Raw genomic sequence first — 21,156 nt, 5'->3', positions numbered from 1 at the left:
TCCAATCATATGATGATTAAACAAGATGATGTACTTGTTTGAAAACAGTACATTAAATTAGAACACGTAGGTAAATAATTTTTTGTATCAAAATTATTTGAAGATCATCCTGGCAATAAATGAAGGTTTGCAATGTGAATTCACAATTTAATACAAAACGAAAAAAAAATCTGATTTAAAAAAGTTTAAGACGACGAGAAACTTAAACCGGATGTGACGTCTTACGCAGCAGTGTCAAAGTTCGTACAAAGATGTAGCACTTCCTTTCCTGTTAGCGGTGGCCACAGAACAGCATCAGTGAGTGAAATTTCCCTAGATTCAATCTTCGTCCATCGCACCAAACCTTGCTTATTTATATTCAGTTATCACCCCATATCGATGCCAACATCTCCCTTAACTAAGATGTTCATGCTAGTTTTGTGTATTTTGGACTTTGAGTGGTAAAAATGAACAATTTTATGTGGGGCTTCTTCCCCGTAGCTTCTGTTTCAACATGGCAGCTTCCATGATAGAGACGCATAGTTTAAGAATGAAACACGAATGCTGCTACTTTTATAGTTACTGTTGGGAATAGTGAATAAAGGTTTTACTTTAAAGAAGCGTATGGTAGCAATGCTGTAAATGCTTGGAAAGACTAAGTGTTTCTTTGAAACCCCAAATGTTGACAAGCTACCTCCAGCTAGCTGTTGGTAATGCTAACTTAGCCGGCTAACGTGGAAATTCGTGCTCCACTCAGTACCAGTGTAGCGCAGTTATCGTCAGTAATGCTGCTGTTAGAGGAAATGATTTTATCCGCTAATAAATGACTGATTTTTTTTCCTCCTATTGGCAGACATGGGCAAGTTTATGAAGCCTGGGAAGGTGGTGATGGTCCTTGCTGGACGTTACGCCGGCCGCAAAGCTGTCATCGTCAAGGTAAAACACACCTACGTGGATGTTTTTAGCTGCTGCACTTATCGAGAAATAATAATAGATTAAAACATTTACATCATGTCTTAAGGTTTTTAGACTTGTCTGATCATTTGCTACCACAGCCCTCACAGTATCTGTCCTGTTTTCAATGCAGTCAGTGTATTCCCCATTATACTAACAATAGAAATTTAGGTGTTCATAGGTGGCTTTATAAGTAATGTCAATCTATGCAACTTATGCTGTATCAGCTGTTTATCTGTTGGTTATGGCCTGTCTGATATCACGTTCCCTTTTAAATGCCTGTCTCTGTTGCAGAACATTGATGATGGCACAACCGACCGCCCCTACAGCCACGCTCTGGTCGCAGGCATCGACCGCTACCCCCGTAAAGTGACCACAACCATGGGCAAGAAGAAGATTGCCAAGAGGTCCAAGATCAAGGCCTTTGTCAAGGTGTTCAACTACAACCACCTCATGCCCACCAGGTAAGTGTCAGCAGACTCGGTGTTATTTCTGTGAAGTGAAACCCTACCATCATCATGGAATACTAGGTAGTTTTGAGATGCTTGGGGTCGCATTTGTTTGTCATTGCTTGATCACCTTTAAAATATACATCAGAAGACAATGAAACATGATTTATATTTTGTAGAATACCTTATATCAGCCTTTCTCAACAGGGGTGCCTTCAGAATACTTAATATGTAACCATGAATTATCACGAATGTGTAGCTCATGAGCCTTCCGTAAACAAATGATCAAAATTGTCTGATATGCTTCTGAAATCATGTCAGTGGAGAGGTCGTGAAGTTTTTCAGTTTGGGCACGCCTTCAGGGAGTGAGAAACGGTGATAGTATGTTTTTGGGGTCTACACAACCACAGCACATTTCATCAAAGGCCTTTAAATGATTTTGCCTTCTAGTGTCACTTATTTATTCTATTACTGCATAAACCCATCAGAAGACATAGGGAAGTACAATGTGTTATTTCTTCCTTTTTTTTAAGGATTTATTTTTAGGCCTTTCCATGCCTTTATTTGATAGAGTAAGGACAGTGGATAGACTCGGAAACAGGGAAGAGAGTTGGGAGAGACATGCGGTAACATGGGCCCGCATACATGGGTAGCGCCTTAAACCACTCGACCATCTGCACTCCCTTATTTCTTCTTTTTGATAGAGATGATTTAAGTGAAAAAAAAGGGGTGCCTTGACAGGGAAAATGGTTGCTAAAGGCTGCTTAATATCCTTTTGCACTGCAGTGAAATACTCAGTGTCAATAAGGGAGTAAGGTTAAGAACATTAGGGATGCCTGGAGTCAGAAATTCCTTGCATGCTATTCTGGAGGTTAACGTGACAATGTTTGGATCTCTGCTGTAGTGATGCAAGTTATATCTTAAAACTATTGGTCGAACTTGTTGTTTAAAGCCAAATAGGAACGGCTTTGTGTCATTGATCAGGAGGATTTAGGATTAAAGGTACTGATAGTTGAGAAAAGTGTACAGAAAGAACAGGAAAATACTTAGGATTCCTCCAACACTATTGTCAAAATCAAAATATGAAAAACCTCTATGAAATCCTCTAAAGGTCGTGACTGTCTGTGGTCTGTTTTGTATATCTGAGTGAAGAAACACTTTTAACAAAACTTGCTTGATTCTGTCTGAATCAGTTTTGCCATTATAATACAGAAACCAAGTGTAGAGTCATATCAATTTAAAACAACATTGATGTGAATATAGACGGACAAATTACCAGAAGTTGTGAAACAGTTGGAAGTTAACAAGTTTGTTGCATGAATTATTAAATCTTTGCTTTATTTTGAGGTTGCTGTATTGAGTTCAGAACCAGTTTTGTTGAGTCTTCTCTGAAATAAAGTTGTTGCAGTTGTGCTAAGTGAATTAATGAAGCCATTTCATAAAGTGTTGTTGAAAATTAGCTTTTTTGTTTGAACATAGCTCATTTTTATTTTGTCTAGACAAGCAAGAAGCTAAGATTTTTGTGTCTTAAATTTTTCACAGATCAGCTGCGTAGGAGATGATGCTTTGTGACATTGGTAACATAGAGCAGTGTTATGTTACTCTGAGTCAAGCAGGAAAAAGATCAACTAAAAACACAATTATAAGATTTTAAGTATTTACAAGGAGGCATTTGAAAGAAGCACTGTCCATAAAACTGTAAGAAAGGTGGTGGGTATTTTGCATTAAAAGTTTTAAGTCAATTGCTCAGAATTCCTTGATGCTGATAGTTACGGGTTTCTTTAGATGTCTTCAGCTGCTTGTATACTGGGGTGTATTCATACAGACAAGTCCAGTTTGACTCATGCAAGTGCTCCATACTGGCTTCACACACATGGTGCGATTGTTCATGCACACAGCGCGGGTACAGAGCTTGCATGTGGTGTATGATAGCTCCAACCGTTCCCCTTGATCATTTTAAACAATGGTTAAGCTTTAGAGAGGGCTGTGTCAGACCAGTATGCCACAAAGTGAGCAAAGTTGCCCCCCTAATGCCTTTTTTCTCCATTGTGCTGACTGCGATTGTTTCTCGAAACACTGTCCCGGTTGCGCTTAATGTAGTTAGTGCAGGCCAGAGTGGGACAGGGGGAGGAGAGGCAGTCATGCTTTGGCACAGTACAGAGTAACTGATTTGAGCGTGCCGTAAGACCTTAAGGTGGTGCTAATGTACCTGTCCAATCACATTACTAGAGCCTATGTACATGACTGCTTATACAGATAGGGAGCAGTCTGTGAATCCAGTCTGATCAACAAATCTTTCTTTGGAAAATGAAGCATTAAAACAAATTTTTGTTTTTCCTTCAGATACTCTGTTGATATCCCTCTGGACAAAACTGTTGTCAACAAGGATGTCTTCAGAGATCCTGCTCTCAAACGCAAAGCCAGGCGAGAGGCCAAGGTCAAGTTTGAGGAGAGGTGAGTCTTGCTGTTAGAGTGCATGCTGTGTTTTTATTAATATAGTTGCAGATGAAGTTGCCAGTAGTCTTTATAATCCATTAACCAAAAATATTGGCTTTCATCAAATTCCATTGGCCATGTGATCCATCCTACATCTATCATAAAGATGTGATCTGTCCTACTTACAAAGTTTACCACCTTTGTTTTTCTGGGTTTGTTGAGTGGAGTTGTCTGATCTGTATTGTCACTGTTGGAGGAAATGTTCTAATTCTAGTTCTTCTGTTTTCCAGGTACAAGACGGGCAAGAACAAGTGGTTCTTCCAGAAGCTCAGATTCTAACTTCAGTTGCTTTCACAAATAAATGTTTATAAAGTGGATTTTGACTGCTGACTCTTTATTCTATTTATATTTTGAGCTCTGTAGGAGAAAATGTTGAAAGATGTTCAGCCAAGTTTACTGCACTGACACCACTCTCAGCTGCATCCTTCCTCTGGTTTACAAAAATACTATGAGTAAATAAACTCCATGCTTCAATAGATATCAGTGTGGGATGGTTTGAACCTTTCATACTAGTTTTCCAATAATCTTGAGCGTGAGATGTTCATGATAATTGCAGAACAATGATATCAATATATATATATCTTGGGCTAGACATTACCACCATGATGCATCTTAGTTATACTCCCAGTTTTTAGTCACATTGGATTTTTAGGTATATGAGGTGAAATGTAATATTTGAAATAAAGGAGCTAAGGTTTTGTCCTTAACTCATTGTTTTGTGTATGATAAAGTTGGTTGGGCTTCTCTGACTTGACACAGGCTAAATGATGTGCATATCTTTTATAAGGCTTTGCTAGAGTTGCACCTTCATACTTGTGTGATTTTGCTCATGTGAAAAGTTCTGGAAGCCACAGTCTTTGCTTTAACTCAATTACAAAATTTATTATTGCAATCTGTGCCCAAAGCCCGTCTTGAAAAGGGTATAAGGAGTTTCAGGTATGCCACTCCTGCTGAATCTTCTGCAGAAAAATTTAACTCTTTGGGAGCTGGTCTCTTTAAATTGTTTTAAAAGTAGATTAAATGCATTAGAGGAAGATGCATCAGGATGTCGATGTTTTTACTGATGACTCTTAGATGTGAATTTGGATTGGTTGATCAGTGTTTTAATGTTTCATGTCTGCAACTCTGAATTTACTGCTGCCTGTCTTGACCAGGACACTCTTTTAATAGATTAGTCTCTATGAGGCTTTGCTGGTTCAATAAATCTAAGTAAATACTATCTACTCAGTACTTAATGTGAACTTTACATGGAATACTACTCTACAAAGCTTATTTACATCATAATATACCATTGTTTTCTTTGACTATATCTCTGCACGCATTTGCGGATCTGCACACATTTGCACATCTGTGTACACATTTGCACATTTGTGTATACTTTTGCAAATCTATCTACACATTTGCAGATTTGTGTACAAAACTCTTTAGGCATTTGCAAATAAATTTGCAACAATAGTAACTCCATACAAGACAACAATCCAGAGGAGCTGAAGGCTGCTATCAGCACAACCTGGGCTTTCTAACACCCCAGTAGTGTGTAGACCATGTCACATAGATGCAGTAATTTGTGCAGAAGGAGCGCCAATCAATTACTGAGTGTATAAATGAGCATCTTTTTCTTGAATGTTGACATTTTTGTATTATAAATCCTAAATTTTGACCGATGTTTTGTGATATTCTTAGATTTTTAGATTGGGAATTTTTGATATGTATGACCTGCAAGCCATCATCAAGAGTTAAAAAAAAAAAAAAAGAAAAGAAACATTTAACTTTGTGTGTGATGAATCTGGATTAAATGGACGATTCTCTTTTTTTAATTTAACTACTTGGATTTAACTTCTTCCATGATATTCTAATTCACTGAGATGCATCCAAATCACATTATTTCATATTAAGTTTATGGAATTACCGTGGTTGCACCACCAAAACGTAAATGTCCTACAGCACCTAAAGGCAACATCCACATAGCTTACCGGAGCGCCCCCTAATGGAGAAGGTGATCCGTAGAGAGCCACTTGGATTACTGGGAAAGAGAAACTGAAAGAATCAATGTGACTTCAGCATTATTTGTCGATTGGAGAAGGTGAGTTGTTGTTCGACTGCTTCTTAAAAAAAAACTAAACATACTTTACTGGGTTAAAAATATCAAGACAGCGAAAGTTTACATAAAAGTTTAAAGTTAGCGTTAATGTAGGCCTAAAAGCGATCTTTTTGAAGTGGTTTTGTCGTAGGCCTACTTGAAGATGTTGAGTCTATCCGGCGTCAGAGTGTCGATGAAACAGTTTTGAAAGTGTTTTCTTCTAAAAACAAGACACTTTTAAGACACTGGCTTCACATTTTAGATATTAATATTAATATTTTTTAATTATTCCAGATACGTTGACAACAGAATGTCTTCAGAGGAGGTGAGACTTCATTTGGCTTATTCTTTATGTCATATTCTTTATTATGTTTTTAAAAATGAGTGTCACATAATAGAAATGCTTTCTCCGTGGGTTTAAATGTTGTTTCATTTTCACTTTGAGACAAATGTTTACAGTTCTTGCGATTAATGATTGGCTAATCAATATTTTAAGGATAATCCCTTTTTTCTTTGAATCTTTTTCAAGGCCAAACACACTTACTATTTAGGTTTTGCCTCTGCACATACTTTTTGTTTCATTTTGTCCTCTGGCAGTAAAACCATAGGCTTTTTTGTGTTGTTGAAAAAACAAATCAACTTATAGGCCATTACATAATCAGTTAATCCAGGGGTGTCCAAACTACCATTTTTGATTGGCCCACAGCAAGTTCTAAAAATCAAATGAAATATGGCCTGCATTTGAACCTGAAACTTGTGCTTGACTGTATTGGACTTATTGGTTTAAGCAAAAGGCAAAGCTACCATGCTAGTTTGTAAACAAACATTTTGACAGGAAGAATTTATTTAAGATTTAAGTTTTTTTTTTTAAATTAAATTAAGACAACACTGTAAATGATAAACATATCGACAACACAAATAATAACGATAACTGTGACTTACAATGCCCTGGTGGATTACAGAGGCTAATAGTAGTACTGATGGTGTTTTAGGGGTGTAGCCACGGCTGACCAGGGCTCCCTGAAATCTGATTGGCCCGCTAAAATCCTTAACATGACTGCATATTTGGCTAGCCAGCCATTAACCAGCCATTAAAGCATACCCAGTCACTGAGCATATTTTAACCATCATAAAATTGGTTTTACTAGCTTTGATATCCTTAAGGTGGCCCCACCATCTTTATTTGTATGTGGCCCTCAGGGGAAAAAGAACACCTCTGAATTAATCCATTAACCTATAAACATTTATTTTTTATTTCTATATGAAACTGATCCGCACAGAATTTTCTATCATGTTTAAAGTCTCTGCTTCAATACTGTCCCTCTGATTGATCATTAACATTAAAATAGAAAATAAGATAATTTATTCACTGAGAATCATTGTCACTGTTCTGTTTTTCAGGATTTCTCCCTGGTGGTGGTGGGCACACAGCCACCAGAGGACAGCCTGGAGGGGATCAAGGCTTTGACAGAGAAATACAAAGTAAAGCATTAGCCATCATTTATTTTGGCATAGTCTTTGATTATTCTTAACTGACATCAGATGGAGAAAGAAAGTTCACATTCAAAAATCAGAACATATGAAGAGCAGTACTAATAAAAACATGTAGATGTATTTTCATATGTGGGTTTACCACAGGTCAAAGTCAGATGTTCCCAGGGGCCTCTTGCTCCAAAGGGCATTTAGATATTGTATATATGAGCAAAAAATACGAAGTATGTGTCTAAAATTATTTTAAATGATAAGGTAAGGTATATTTATAATATAAAAGGGCATACAAATGTGCATAAAATAGTGGGGAAGTAGAACTTCATAGTCCAAAAACTCTTTATGAAGGACCCATTGACTCTCTTCTGAGTTCAAGCTTCTTAAAAAGCCCCATATGTTTTCATAACTAGCAAATTATATCAACATAGAGGAATGAAGAAACTTTAAATTAACAGAATAGTACATTTTTTTGCAGTACAATGGCTTAAGATGAGTTTCAAAAACATCTGATATTACAATTTTGATGTAGATTTATTGTTCATTTCTGTAATTTACACCTTGTATTGAGATTTTGGGTGATATTTCTCATATAGGAGGCAATAAGTGAGCAGTCACATTTAAATATTCCATGTAGTTCTTTGGGTAAATGTGGTCATCAATAGTAGTGTAGTGTAGGGTATATGCAGGTAAATGGAGAAACCAACTTGTTTTTCAGTCTGCATTAAGAGAATGCACTCTCTTAGGATGGCAAAGGCAACACAAAATACTCTGAGAGGACTACTGCATTGCTTTGTAACACATTACCCACAACAAAATATGGAAAAATGTATTTAAATGCATAATCATTGAGTTGACAGCAGGCCAGTTGTGATGGTAAAACCTGCTCCTCATTGACTGTTAGTTGCATAATGATCCGTACTTCCTGCAGCAGCAGAGGTTAAGTAATAACTAAAGGCCCAGTATTAGTTCAGCTAAATATTCAAGATGCTTTCACATGTTTTTAATAAACAGGGCAGCGCTAAAGATGTAGGGGATAAATTAAGAGAGTAGCCACTTCTTCAGGCACTGCAACTCCACTGGTATAGACCAATGTCTGTGTATTGAATTGCAATTTTTTTTCCTAATATTTTGACTTAATATGCAATAATTTTTAAAATTCGTCATCATATGAATTTGTCTACAAACAAGCAAAATCATTCTATAGTGTAACAATATTTGGTTGATTAAATCAACAATTCTTAAAAAAAACTTACTGTGATTATTTTGACTCATTGTAAATTCAAAATGGATTGTATTCAAGGGAATGATGATTTTATGTTTTCTTTTTTATAAGACAAACACAAAGATAAGGAAGAAGGATTTTTGGCAGTGTTTTAGGAAAAATGAATGTGTAGAGCATAAGAACTCTGCCTCAAAAACTATTAGTATTTTGACAAATTTTACATTGAAGAAATACTGCATCTTCTGCTATTTGAAAATTTAATGATATTAAAATTAAATTTACATTTTGATTAATTTCCTAGCCACACTGGTGGATGAATAGCTCAGTGGTGTTTTGTCTGAACCTGGGATGGGCTAATGTATGCATGAACAATAAAGTCTTAACATGAAATCAGTGATTTCAACTTTGTGGTAACCAAAAATCAAAAACTGCAGAATGAATTAACAATATAAAATCTTTAAAATATACTGTATATGATTTAAAGTGCATTGATTAGAAAAAGTGTCTCCTGTTTTTTGGGAACATAAAAACAGTATTCACGTTTACATAAAAATGTGTCATATTTTGTGCAGCATGTAAAATGTTGATGTTGAAAACCAAGAGGGAAATATTAGAGACATGTGATGGTGTAGTAGAGCTACTCTTAAACGAAGAGGTTCTGTTCATTCTTGAGGGGAAAAAACTGGATTTTTTTAGATTAAAAAGTTGTAGATTTATGAGGAAAAAAACTCAAAATTTCTTATTTGAAAAAGTGCTAAATTTATTTGAGAAAAAAATAAATTTTACTCTAATCAATTTAGCACTTTTTTCTCCCATGCAGTTGGCTATTTTTGATTTTATAATGCCAAAACATAAATTTATGGCATTATAAACTCAAAAATAGCCAACTACATATACCAGATGAGGCTGTTTGCCTTGACCAAGTCCTGCAGTTGAAATCCTCTTGAAATGATGCTATTCACTGGGACTGTGCAATAAGGAAATACCATGTATTCAGGAAGTAGTCAGAGCCCTCTCACTTTTTAAATGTTATGTTGTGCCCTGATGTTAAACTTTAAATTATAATTTTTTTTGTCATCAATCTACTCCCATTATTGAAAAAGTAAAAACAGATTATTTTGCAAATTTATTACAAATAAAAATAGGAAATATCACATTTGCATAAGTATTCAGATCCTTTGCAACAACACTTGAACTTACAGTAGCTCTGGTCTCTCCCATCTCTCTGGATATTTGCTGAGATTTTTCTACACCTTGATTGGAGTCCACCTGTTTTAAATAAGATTGATTAGACAGGATTTAAAAAGGCTCACACCTCTATAGAAGGCCTCACAGCTGACAGTGCCTATCAGGAAATATCAAGCCATGAGGTCAAAGGAACTGCCCTGCATTGAAGGTTCCCAAGAGCACAGTGGCCTCCATAATTCTCAAATGGAAGAAGTTTGGTGCAAATAGGACTCTTCAATGAGCTGGTTGCCTGGTCAAACTGAGCAGTCGGGAGAAGGGCCTTAGTAAGAGAGGTGACCACAGACTCGATGGTCACTCTGACTGAGCTCCTGTGTGGAGATGGGACAAAAATCCCAGAAGGACAGCCATCACTGCAGCCCTCTGATCTGGGCTTTATGGCAGAGTAGCTAGATGGAAGCCTCTCCTCAGTGCAACACACCTGAAAGCCCGCTTGGCTTTTTATGTGGAGTTTTTTTTCCCCAAACTCCAAGTGACCATAAGGCACTGTCTGTAGAGTCTGCTTTTTTTGTGCACAGGAACAATATGAGGTGCTGCTGAAGGACCAGAAGCATATAGCCTCCTGCAGAGATGACCAGTGCGAGAACACTAAAAAGTTCAAGGAATGCTCGGAAAAACTGACAGAGGAGCTGAAAAAGGATAAGAAAAACTATGAGGATCAGCTCGCTAATGAAGAAGTAAGAAGGTCATAATAGGCTCTCCTTTTTTAAGCTATTGCAGGAGCTGCAGTGTCCTGAGTCCACTTTTTTTCTGTCCTCTAGATGAAGCTAAAATCACTGGAAGAGGAAGATGCCAAACTGATGAAGCAGATCGAGGAAGTGGAAGCAGCCCTGCAGGAGGAAGAGGGGAAATGCGAGGAGCTTCAACAGCAGGCTGAGGTACGTCCATCTCCCTTCCCATACACGCTGCAGTTTTATGGACATATCTATTAAAATAAGCTGCTTCTGATTTTAGTTGTTCGCCGCCGTACCGGAGAAGAAAGTCATCTTCACCGGGCTGACAGGGAAGGAAGGCGACACACAGTTTGAGATGAAACCACACATAGTTTACCCGATGGATGGGGGGACAGCTCTAGTTACGTTTGAAGAAGAAGTTGGTGAGTTTGTCTGGAAGCTGCTGTCAGTGTGTTTTCATTCCCTGCAGCTTATCTGGTTTGAAAGGCTTTACAATGCTAAATCTGTGGGGAGAGGTGCCAAAATGTGACTTTTTCTTTACATGAAGGGTGCATCAGTTTGATATTTTCTCCCATATTACTGATACATAATCTAGAGATGGACTGCATGGCAGCACAGAGGTTAGCGCTGTTGCATCACAGCATGATGGTTCCTGGTTTGCGTCCCGGTCAGGGCCTTTCTGTGCAGAGTTTGCATGTTCTCCATGCATACGTGGTTTCCCTCTGGGTACTCTGGCATCCTCCCACCACCAAAGACATGCTTGTTCATATAACACAGGAAGTTGGCCTAATTATAATATGAAACATCTGATTGCTTTAAATTACCCCTGTATGATCAGAGTCTGCCTTTCTATCCATTCAAAGGTGAATTTTATCGTTTTGCTGTAGCACCTCCATGCACTGGCAACATAAAGTGACACAATTGGGCCATGTCTTTATCCCTCTTACTGAGTTGAACCTACCAAGCTCAAATTAAACAAAAGATGCCTCATAGCTGATGGCGATTATTTTGAAATCTCACCATTTAACACAGGACGTTGGCCTAATTTTATTATGAAACATTTGATTTGCTTCACATCACATGTTAGATCAGGGTCACTCCTCTGTTCATTTAAATGCCAGCATCTTTCTTTGTCACATTGCCACCTAGTGTTGACAACCAGTACTACCTCATATACAAAACGAAGAAGCTATTTTTTTTAATTTAAAGAGAGTCCTTGGATTATTTTTTCCACACCTGCAGTTGCCACACACCCCAACATGTGCAGGTGTGAGGGCCCTTCAGTGCTGCTTGCAACCCTAGTTTTGGTTTTGGTTCCATAAGTGTATTTTTTCATGAACATACAGAGGCAGAGAGCTAAGAATGCACCTGCTCCTTTGCCCCATCATCAAAAGTGTCCTTCAGGCCTTAGACTGTTTTTGCCCTTATCATAAAAAACAAAATAAGTATTCCAAGTCTGAAATTCAGGTGTTTTGCTACTGGGTAAATGTAAATGGACTGTGTTTCTATGGTTCATTATCTATGTGGCTGATATTTGTGTAGCACTGATTCACTCTTTATTCCTTCAGTTGCCAAAAAGATTCTGGAAATGGGGAAGCATAAGGTGAACCTGAATGAAGATTGCAAGGAGTGCACAGAATGCAGCATCACTGTGGAGGCCAGGCCAATCCAGCTGATGCTGCCTGAGCTGGTGGAGGTATGATTGTTTCCCCATCCTCTTTGAGTCACGTCAGCGTCAGTTTAATTTCTCACGAGTGATCCATGCCTGTTGATCCTGCAGATAAAGTCGGAGGTGTGTCCTAAACGCATTTTGATCTCCAACCTGCCCAAGATGGACACTGACACACTGCTAAACAAGCTGGAGATTCACTTCTCCAAGACTAAGAATGGAGGCGGAGAGGTGGATGACCGGGAATTTCTAACCGACTCTGGGAACGTGGTTCTCACCTTCCTGAAGGCAGACTGTAAGAAATCACTTTTTAATGCCTGAATACTGAATAGAATAATGTAGCAGATCACTTTTAGACTTTACAGACTTTAAATTCTTTAGGGAAAAATACAAATATACACTTACCTGTCTTATAACAAGATATATCAGTGGTTCTAAACCTTTTTTCTCAGGACCCCCTCCCTGCTCATATCTAAGAAAAGCTAAGCTCAACCAGGACCCACTTGGAAAAATTACACATCCATTTTAATAGCTTTCATTGACAAAATCTCCACAAAATTGGCCTACATATACTTATTCCCGACAAAAAACCCTTGAAATTCTCAAGCTTTAAAGTCATTAATTTACAAGAAAAAAAATAAAAATTTTGTGCTGACCGTTGAGGTCAGCCCTACACATGGGTCTGTATGTCCCTGAGTGACTGAGTGACTGGGTAACTGAGTGATCGACAATACTTTTAGAGCCATACATACAGAGTTGCGCTATGGGCGGGGTTTAGCACTCAAAGCCATCGCTAATGGCTGCTTCCAATTGCAGTGATTAACTCTGATATAGCTTTAGCACTGTGTGAGTTTTACTAGAACTGGATCACGTTTCTATGTGAAATAAAGAATTAAAACAACATTAAAAGCTTTTCATGATGTGAAAGATGTTAGTTGTTGAAAGGGTTAGTTGTTATGTGAGTGGTTGTATACAAAGGCTGCTTCTGGTGCGATCAGCACAGTGGCAGTTTTGTCAGAAATGGACAACGTGTCTTTGTTAAAACAAGGGCAGAGAGCAACACTGACAGCTTTTCATGACAGAAAAGATGTTTTTGCTCTTCTCCCGGTCTGGAGAAGGTTTGCGATTGTTGTATCCTGTGGTTGCTGCCGCGGTAGCCGTTAGCTCAGATGTTGCTGTAGGAAAGGGGTGGTTCAATTGAAACTTGACCACATTTCTTTTTAAAACAAGAGCAGAAACAAGAGTCACTCTCACAGCTTATCTTGGCAGAGAAGATGTTTTTGCACATCTCCTGACTGGCCTTGGCAGCAATTGCCTGTCAGCACAAGAGTAGCACATTGGCACAATGTCATTTGCCACTTGGACTGACCCATCATGAATTTGACAAACAGAACATTCCTCCAGTCACCTTTGGAGAATTTTTGAAAAAGTCTTTGCCTTTCCCAGACACTTTATATGGGAGCTTTCCCTCATGAATGTGAAATATATTCATGCAGTGGGCATATGAAACAGTCTGTCAGGTTAGATCTTTACTGCTGACAGGGCTTTTTGGGTCCTTCAATTCTCAACCCACAGAAATAAGGGACAGCACAGCTACACATCCCAAAAATCAATCACTGCCGGAACACACAACTCAGTTTGGCATTTCAACAGGGATCCCAGATAGTTGCGGTTTTTCATATACAAGGTTTTTACCTAGTCTTGTTGACTTTGAAAGTCATAAAGTTGCATTTTTTTTTTTTAAAGATTTATTTTTGGCCTTTATTTGTTAGGACAGTGGATAGAGTCGGAAACAGGGGAGAGACATGCAGGAAACGTGCCTTAACCACTCGACTACTGGCATGCCTCTTTTAAATTTTTAACTTTTCACCGTTCATATTTACAGTTTCAAAAACTTTAAATCTTTAAGTTTCTCATGTCAAAATTTAGGGCCCTGAAATTCCCCAAAATCTGGACTTTTTTCCTGAAAAATTAACAGATTCTCTTTAACTTTTTTATCTGTCAGGTTGGCCAAAATACACTGTTGTACATTATGTTTCTAATCATGATAAAAAAAAATTCATATCATCTAATTGCCTCAGGCCCCCTCTAAGATCCTTGGCGCTCTCTCTGGGGGTGCCTTGGCCCCAGGTTGGGAACCACTGAGTTATATGATACGTTTGTTAAAGGAAGCTTCAGTACCTTCACCTCTTTTCAACACGATGTTTTATTCATTACCCTCCTTGTATGATCAGTTGCCAGAGGTTTAGCAGACACCGAGTACCATGAAGTGGTGCTACAACCAGGCAAGAAGAGCCACAGAGTGAGGGTGACTCCTTTTCTCAACGGAAACATTACAAACCTTAAGGTGAGTACTTTGAGGAGGTATGGGTACGGTCATCATATTTTCAAACCTCCAGATAGGGGTCTTACTTTACATAGACCACATGCATAAGCTTGTGATACAATTACACTTATTTACACAGTGAAAATTGCTTCAGCTGCTGATAAATCATGTCTCCCAAGATCAACCATAGCTTTAACACCAGTAAGCACAAACAAAGGGACTGCATTTGTGTAATGCTGCATATTTGTTCTTGTAAGTTGGTTGACTTGCAGTGAAAAACTTGGAAAACAGTTACCCACTTTAACTGTATGAAAATTGATTACCTTGCTTTGTCTGACTTGTTCATGTGGCCTCCACCTTCCAGACGAAGACGTCCATTTGTCCTCGGACCGTGCTGCTGACAGGAATTCCTCCCATCATGGAGCGAGATGCCCTGCAGGATCTGCTGGAAATCCATTTCCAGAAAGGCAGCAATGGTGGAGGAGAAATCACAGCCTTCCTCTACAACCCACTGGGCCAGACGGCCTCAGCCATATTTAAGGGCGTCTCAGAAAAGAAAGAGGAAGAGTAGATGTGCTGCAACTGCTTTAGGCTGTTATTGTACCATATTTAAAGGCTGGAACTGCCTGTTTAAGAAGTCTTTTAGTTGAATCCTTTTACCTTAGGAAATACACGCTGGAACTGAGCACAAAGCGATCAACATCCTGGTTTTGACAAGTTCATTTAAATGACATTTATCTTTTTATTTGTAACAGTGTTGGTCTGATTTCTGTTACTGTTGATATGGAGAACTTAAGCTGGCATTTTCTGTTAGTGTTTTAAATGTATATGCCTTTGGCAAGAAAAAAACAGTATGGGTTATAGTAACAATATTACAGTTAACCAAGTAATTTTTACATTTAGCATATAGATAATTGACAGAACAGTTTCTACTTTAATAAGGTTGTTGTTACACTTGACTTTGAGCAAATAAACTTGGAGGTGAAATTGAGAACAGCTTGTCTTTTATGGAGGCGAGTGAAAAAATTACAAAGTTGGGGACAAGGCCATGTGGAGTTCAGATACTTCAGTACAGGTACTTGCCAGGAAGTAGTCTGTTGCGAAACTACTGTGAGAGCATTAGAGAAAATAAAACCAACTGTTATGTTTTATCGGGTTTAATTGCCAAGTGATACTTGGTCTGAAATGGCTACAACTGGAGACCACGTCTTGTGGACCTGCCTTGTTACATGCTCTGCTTTGTTCTGGGTTTCCACTCTCCGAACCTGTGCCCAGATAGACAGCAAATCCAGGGGTAAAATTTACCTAAAAGGTGTGGGTACATTTCACTGCTCTATAGCAAGAAACAACATGTTGAAGCCCTCTAGTATGGATGATCTTTAAGTACCTGGACTAAGAAAGGTTTAGCCAAATTCAAAGGGCAGAGTCAAGCTGTTGACAGATGCCCACGCCAAGGTCAAGTTTGTCAGCATCTCTTTTGTCCAGGCCTTTCCACCCCTGGAAATACGCCTGGAGACCGCTGGCTGTTTTTGGGTCCTTGGTGCATGCACGGCAGGACTAGGGGCTCGTGGCAACCCTATGACCTGCCTGGCAGGCACTCTAGGCCACTCTTTCTCAAAGTTGGGTCCCCAAATGAATTTTCATAATTTCTTTGCTTTAGTGTTCAATCTGACATTTATTTCTGTAGTACACATTTTAGCCACATGGGGGCTACACACTTTCCACCATAGTAAAACACAAAACGAGGCTATATAAGCCACTGGTTGGCAAAAGAGCTAAAGTCACAGTTAGCAATGCTTGGCTTATAAAAAAGACACGCATTGTTCCTGACCAGACAGCTACTGAGCGCCCAAGAGGTCAATCATCTGGTGAAGGCCTATGTGACAGAGGCAAGGTGGTTTCTTCCTGGCTTGTAAGCAGAAAGTACCAGGTAAGAACCAGATTGAGTCCAGAGTCCAGTTACTGAGTTAAAGTTATAAAAGCTAGCACCAACCATGAGCAGAAAACGAAGTGGTTGGGCCCAGTGGCTTGAACCTTGTAAAAAGTGGATCACCAGACAAAAAGTTTGGGCAACACTGCCCTCTGCCATGCTCACTAGCGATATCCACCCCTTTCAAGGCTCAAAAGTCGGGGATTGTTTTCTTTTTTTAAGCAGAATATTTTCCCATGCCCCTGATAATATGCAAGGACAGCAAGAGCATGAACAGGGTTGTGTCAATCCTACTAAGGAGGCTTACCCACCACATTTATGGGTCATTTTAGACTATTTTTTTTTGCTCAGATATGCTGTAAAGTTCTGTACGGTACTGTTTGTTTTGGTTATGTGTAAAAGTAAGAGATTTCAGGTTATGCATACATACATTTTTTATTACGTTGTAGGATTATCCGTAGGGCGATGGGCCGAAAAGAGGACCTCTCACCATAATAGCAATGTTTAGAACAGTACCGCACAATCTCAATTTTAATTCACAACATAAAAAAGCATATTCTACACTACTGACAAGAAGACTTGTACTACTTACAGTGGCTTGCAAAAGTATTCCACATTTCTTCACATTGTAACCGCAAACGTAAATATTTTTTGGGGGGATTTCATGTGATAGATCAACATAAAGTTGGGCATAATTGTGTAGTGAAAGGAAAATTATACACGGCTTTCAAAATTGTTTACAAAAAAAAATCTGAAAAGTTTGGTGTGCAAAAGTATTCAGCCCCCTGGAGTATAGACTTTGTAGAGTCTACTTTAGTTGCAATTACAGCTGCAAGTCTTTCGGAGTTTGTCTCTAACTATGCACATCTAGAGACTGAAATTTTTGCTCATTACTCTTTGCAAACTAGCTCAAGCTCAGTCACATTTGATGGAGAGCGTCTGTGAACAGCAGTTTTCAAGTCTGGCCACAGATTCTCACTGGGATTTAGGTCTGCACTTTGACTGGGCCATTCTAACATATGAATATGCTTCAAGCTAGACCATTCCATTGTAGATCTAGCTGTATGTTTAGGGTCTTTATCCTGCTGTAGGTGAACCTGCGCCCCAGTCTCAAGTCTTTTGCCGATTCGAACAGGTTTTCCTCCAAGAATGCCCTGTATTTGGCTCCACCCATGTTGCCATCAACTCTGACCAGCTTCCCTGTCCCGGCTGAGGAAAAGCGTCACAGCATGATGCTGCCACCCCCATGTTTCACAACAGGGATGGTGTGTTCAGGGTGATGTGCAGTGTTAGTTTTCCGCAACACATAGCGCCTTTTTTAGGCCAAAAAGTTCAGTTTTGGTCTCATTTGACCAAAGCACCTTCTTCCACGTTTGGTGTGTCACCCACATGGCTTTTAGCAAACCACAAACAAGGCTCCTAATTGGCTTTGTTTCAACAATGGCTTTCTTCTTGCTACTCTCTCTTTGTTCACTGATGTTCTCTGTGTCTGAGGCCTTCACAGAACAGCTGTATTTATACTGAGATTACACACAGGTGGACTCTATTTACTAATTAGGGGACTTCTGAGGGCAATTGGTCAACCTGGATTGTATTCATGGGTATCAGACTCCAGGGGTCTGAATACCTTTATACTCTGCACTTTTAAGATTTTAATTTATTAAAAAAAAAAAAACTTGAAATCCATGTATAATTTTCCTTCCACCTCACAACTATGTGCCACTTTGTGTCCATCTATGATGCAAAATCCCCCAAAAATAGTTTAAACAAAAGTTTGTGGTCATAACGTGAAGAAATGTTGAAAAGTTCAAGGGGTATGAATACTTTTGCAAGCCACTGTAGATTCCTCCAACTTTCAGCACATGGGTAAGAGACCTCGTCTTCCATCAGACCTACAGAAAAGCTGGGGATATTAGTGAAAGAGAAATAAATGAAACACAAATACAAGAGACTGAACTCAAATCAGGTTTAATGTAAAAACGTAACAGCAGAATAAAAGTAACAGCACATTAAAAAAACAAAAAATCTAAATTGTCATGACTCGAAGAATCCAGCTCTATCCCCTAGTGCACAAACTGGAAAACACATAACAGTAGCTGAAGATCCACAGAGAACAAGCCAACAAACCAAGGTCAGGCACTTAGACAGAGAGGGACAGTCCTATATAAAGTATGTGTAAAAACGACAATACATTCAAAGAGCGGAAACCAGCAAAGGAAGCACATGATGCAGAGAGTACAGTACAACACCTGCCATACAGTCAAGTATTTGGAAGACAGTCGGCCTAATTTTCACATTCTAAAAAGAAAAATATAATTTAAAATCCTAAAATAACAACCTACTTGTTACTATACATTGTATTCATAATGATTACACCCAAACTAGTGCAGGAGTCACTGCCAGCATCCAACAGTATCTCTTTTACAGCGTGGAGGCTACCATTTGTGCGTGCTCAGGTTCACTTAGATCTCATCTTTTTAATCTCAATCTTTGTGCAGTTGACGTCTTCACGAACAAAATCCAATAAAACATAAAATCCGCTCGTTTTTCCTCTCTAAAAAGCTGTTTTCCGTCCTCATCAGATACATAACTGACATGAATAAGGTCAGTGCAAACTGGTGTCAAAGTGACGTGGCCCCATATAACTACGGCAGTACTCTTTCATCATTATGTACACGACAGTAAAAAACATATCCTATGATGCGTTTACGGGTACTACTTGTACGTAACAGCTCAAATGTTTACGAGAAAACACCACAGGTTGTTGCAAGTAGTACGAGTTATTTTAGCGTACTTTTTCCTGCTGAAAACATTTTAATATATTTATTAAAGAGACAGTACCCTACAGAATGCAGCTAAATCAAGTCCTACTCACCAAATATGTGGCTTTACTACTAGAAATACTTCCCCTCCTACAGATAAAATGTGTCAGTTTGTGCCTTTTTCATAAATGCCAGGATATGTTTGTGCTTTTAGCTTGAAGCACTGACCACAGAGGAATTCATCTATCTAAACAGAAGGATGAATTAATTTCACTTACAGATTTGAATGCCCTCATGTTAGACTTGCAGATCTCACTAGGAACATTCAACTTTAACCATTACCCATCCAGGGACCGTTGTTTTCCTGCTTTGCATTGCACACTTCGAGGTTAAGTTAAAAGTTGCATATTGTTAATACTGCTTCACCAAAGCAAGCTGTTAACATCCGATCAGTAACCGTCTTCCTATGAGAGTCCACATGGAAAGCCTCATGTGGAGAAGTCACCCGAGCAGACCGACGGAGAGAGGCGTCCGTCTCCTCGGCTGGTGAGTAAGCAGGAGTGCATTAGTGTGCTGGGAGGAGAGAGGAGGGGAGTAGGAGGAGGGGGCTGCTGGTCGTCCAAAGTGGAATTATGGGACTAACTGTAGATAAAACTGGCATGTGCAATGCTGCCGTTTAGACGACCAGTGGTGCCCACTCACTGGCTTTGCGTCCGTACTGGGTGGAAGCAAACGCAGAAGAGTCAAAAAGAAAGAGAGGAAAGAGAGAGAAATGTGAGCAAAAATGTTAAAAATGCTGCTTTTGAAAATGTTAAAGCTGCACAGTAGGAAGTTTTATATGAAAACTTCATTAATTATATCAGGGGTCGACTGATTTATTTCTTTCCAGGGCCAATTTCAAATATCTACAAATCTTTGGATCTGCATCAGTTTGTAGAAACATGAGCCATTAGTGAGTTAGATTTACAGCATGTAGTTGGACAAACCTTTCATGAAATACAGCTAGCATACTTCATTACTACTTAGCAAGGATGAATTTGTACAACAGCAACAAAGATGAGCTTTTATCTCTGAAAAATGAGTCCTGTCTACAGTCCATGGTTGTTCATGGTACCAGTGCTCAGATTTTTCACAGAAGTGAAAGTACAAACACCAGAGCGTTAGGGATGACAGATGTTATCCGCATTATTGGCTTACAAAGTTAATTGTTCTGGCTGTATGCATACATTTGTGGAGTTTTAGACAGGATCAGGCTATTTACAAAGAATCTGAATTTAACACTTTTGGAGACCTTTTTCAAGACCCTCTAGATCAGTGATACTCAAAGCGGGGCTCTTTTGTGATGATTTGTGACTCTTTTATGTATTAATTTCAAATATTATTCCCCCAGAAAACCTTTATAAAGGGAAACTGTGACCTCAGAAATTATCCACTGCAAGTCACATTAATCAGTTTGAATCCCCACATTAATACAGTTGGCTTTAATATTCAGCCTTTATTTATTGTCTGTACATTTCCATTGCCCTTATTTGCAATTTTTTGCCTTTTTTTCTATTTTTTCCTACTTTAATCCATTGTTACTGCTTTAAGCCCACCTTTGCCTTCTCTTTTTGCTCATTTTTACTACTTCAATCCCATTTTTGCCACCAGTTTTTTTCCCTCTTACCCTGCTTTTTGCTATTTGCAATTGTCCCTTTTATGCTATTTTTTTGTCCATTTAAGCCGCGTTTTGCCATTAATCGCCACTGTTTTCAACATTCTTGCCACTCTGCTGCTTTTTGACCATTTTTCCCACATTTTTGACCATTATAGTCACTTTTACACTCATTTTTTGCCACCTGTAACTCATTTTTTGGTAACTTCTTGCCCATTTTTGCCACTT

At 38.8% G+C, this 21,156-nt stretch overlaps 3 protein-coding genes across 3 annotated transcripts in view; 2 read left to right on the top strand and 1 right to left on the bottom strand.

The window, feature by feature from the left end:
* Positions 1-213: 213 nt before the first annotated feature.
* On the top strand, positions 214-4,195 carry rpl27 (ribosomal protein L27). The gene is made up of 5 exons (XM_041816937.1): positions 214-297; positions 833-915; positions 1,228-1,397; positions 3,726-3,836; positions 4,109-4,195. Exons 2-5 carry the CDS (start codon positions 835-837, stop codon positions 4,155-4,157), a joined length of 411 nt encoding a protein of 136 aa, XP_041672871.1. The 5' UTR covers positions 214-297; positions 833-834; the 3' UTR covers positions 4,158-4,195.
* A 1,672-nt stretch (positions 4,196-5,867) lies between these two features.
* Positions 5,868-15,569, top strand: ifi35 (interferon-induced protein 35). Its single transcript, XM_041816921.1, has 10 exons — positions 5,868-5,961; positions 6,253-6,283; positions 7,360-7,440; positions 10,432-10,590; positions 10,675-10,791; positions 10,868-11,009; positions 12,156-12,283; positions 12,368-12,551; positions 14,491-14,603; positions 14,947-15,569. Exons 2-10 carry the CDS (start codon positions 6,269-6,271, stop codon positions 15,151-15,153), a joined length of 1,146 nt encoding a protein of 381 aa, XP_041672855.1. The 5' UTR covers positions 5,868-5,961; positions 6,253-6,268; the 3' UTR covers positions 15,154-15,569.
* A 2,895-nt stretch (positions 15,570-18,464) lies between these two features.
* The window catches only part of bcat2 (branched chain amino-acid transaminase 2, mitochondrial), a 20,266-nt gene continuing 17,574 nt past the window's right edge, over positions 18,465-21,156 (bottom strand). Inside the window, exon 12 of the mRNA XM_041817288.1 lies at positions 18,465-19,992. Within this exon, the coding sequence (XP_041673222.1) occupies positions 19,951-19,992 (42 nt within the window). The 3' untranslated portion in view covers positions 18,465-19,950. The remainder of the gene's footprint in view (positions 19,993-21,156) is intronic.

This window comes from Cheilinus undulatus, linkage group 21, assembly GCF_018320785.1.
Source record: "Cheilinus undulatus linkage group 21, ASM1832078v1, whole genome shotgun sequence".
Lineage (NCBI taxonomy): Eukaryota > Metazoa > Chordata > Actinopteri > Labriformes > Labridae > Cheilinus > Cheilinus undulatus.
The sequence above is the reverse complement of the archived record's forward strand: the minus strand, read 5'-3'. Positions and strand labels throughout refer to the sequence as shown.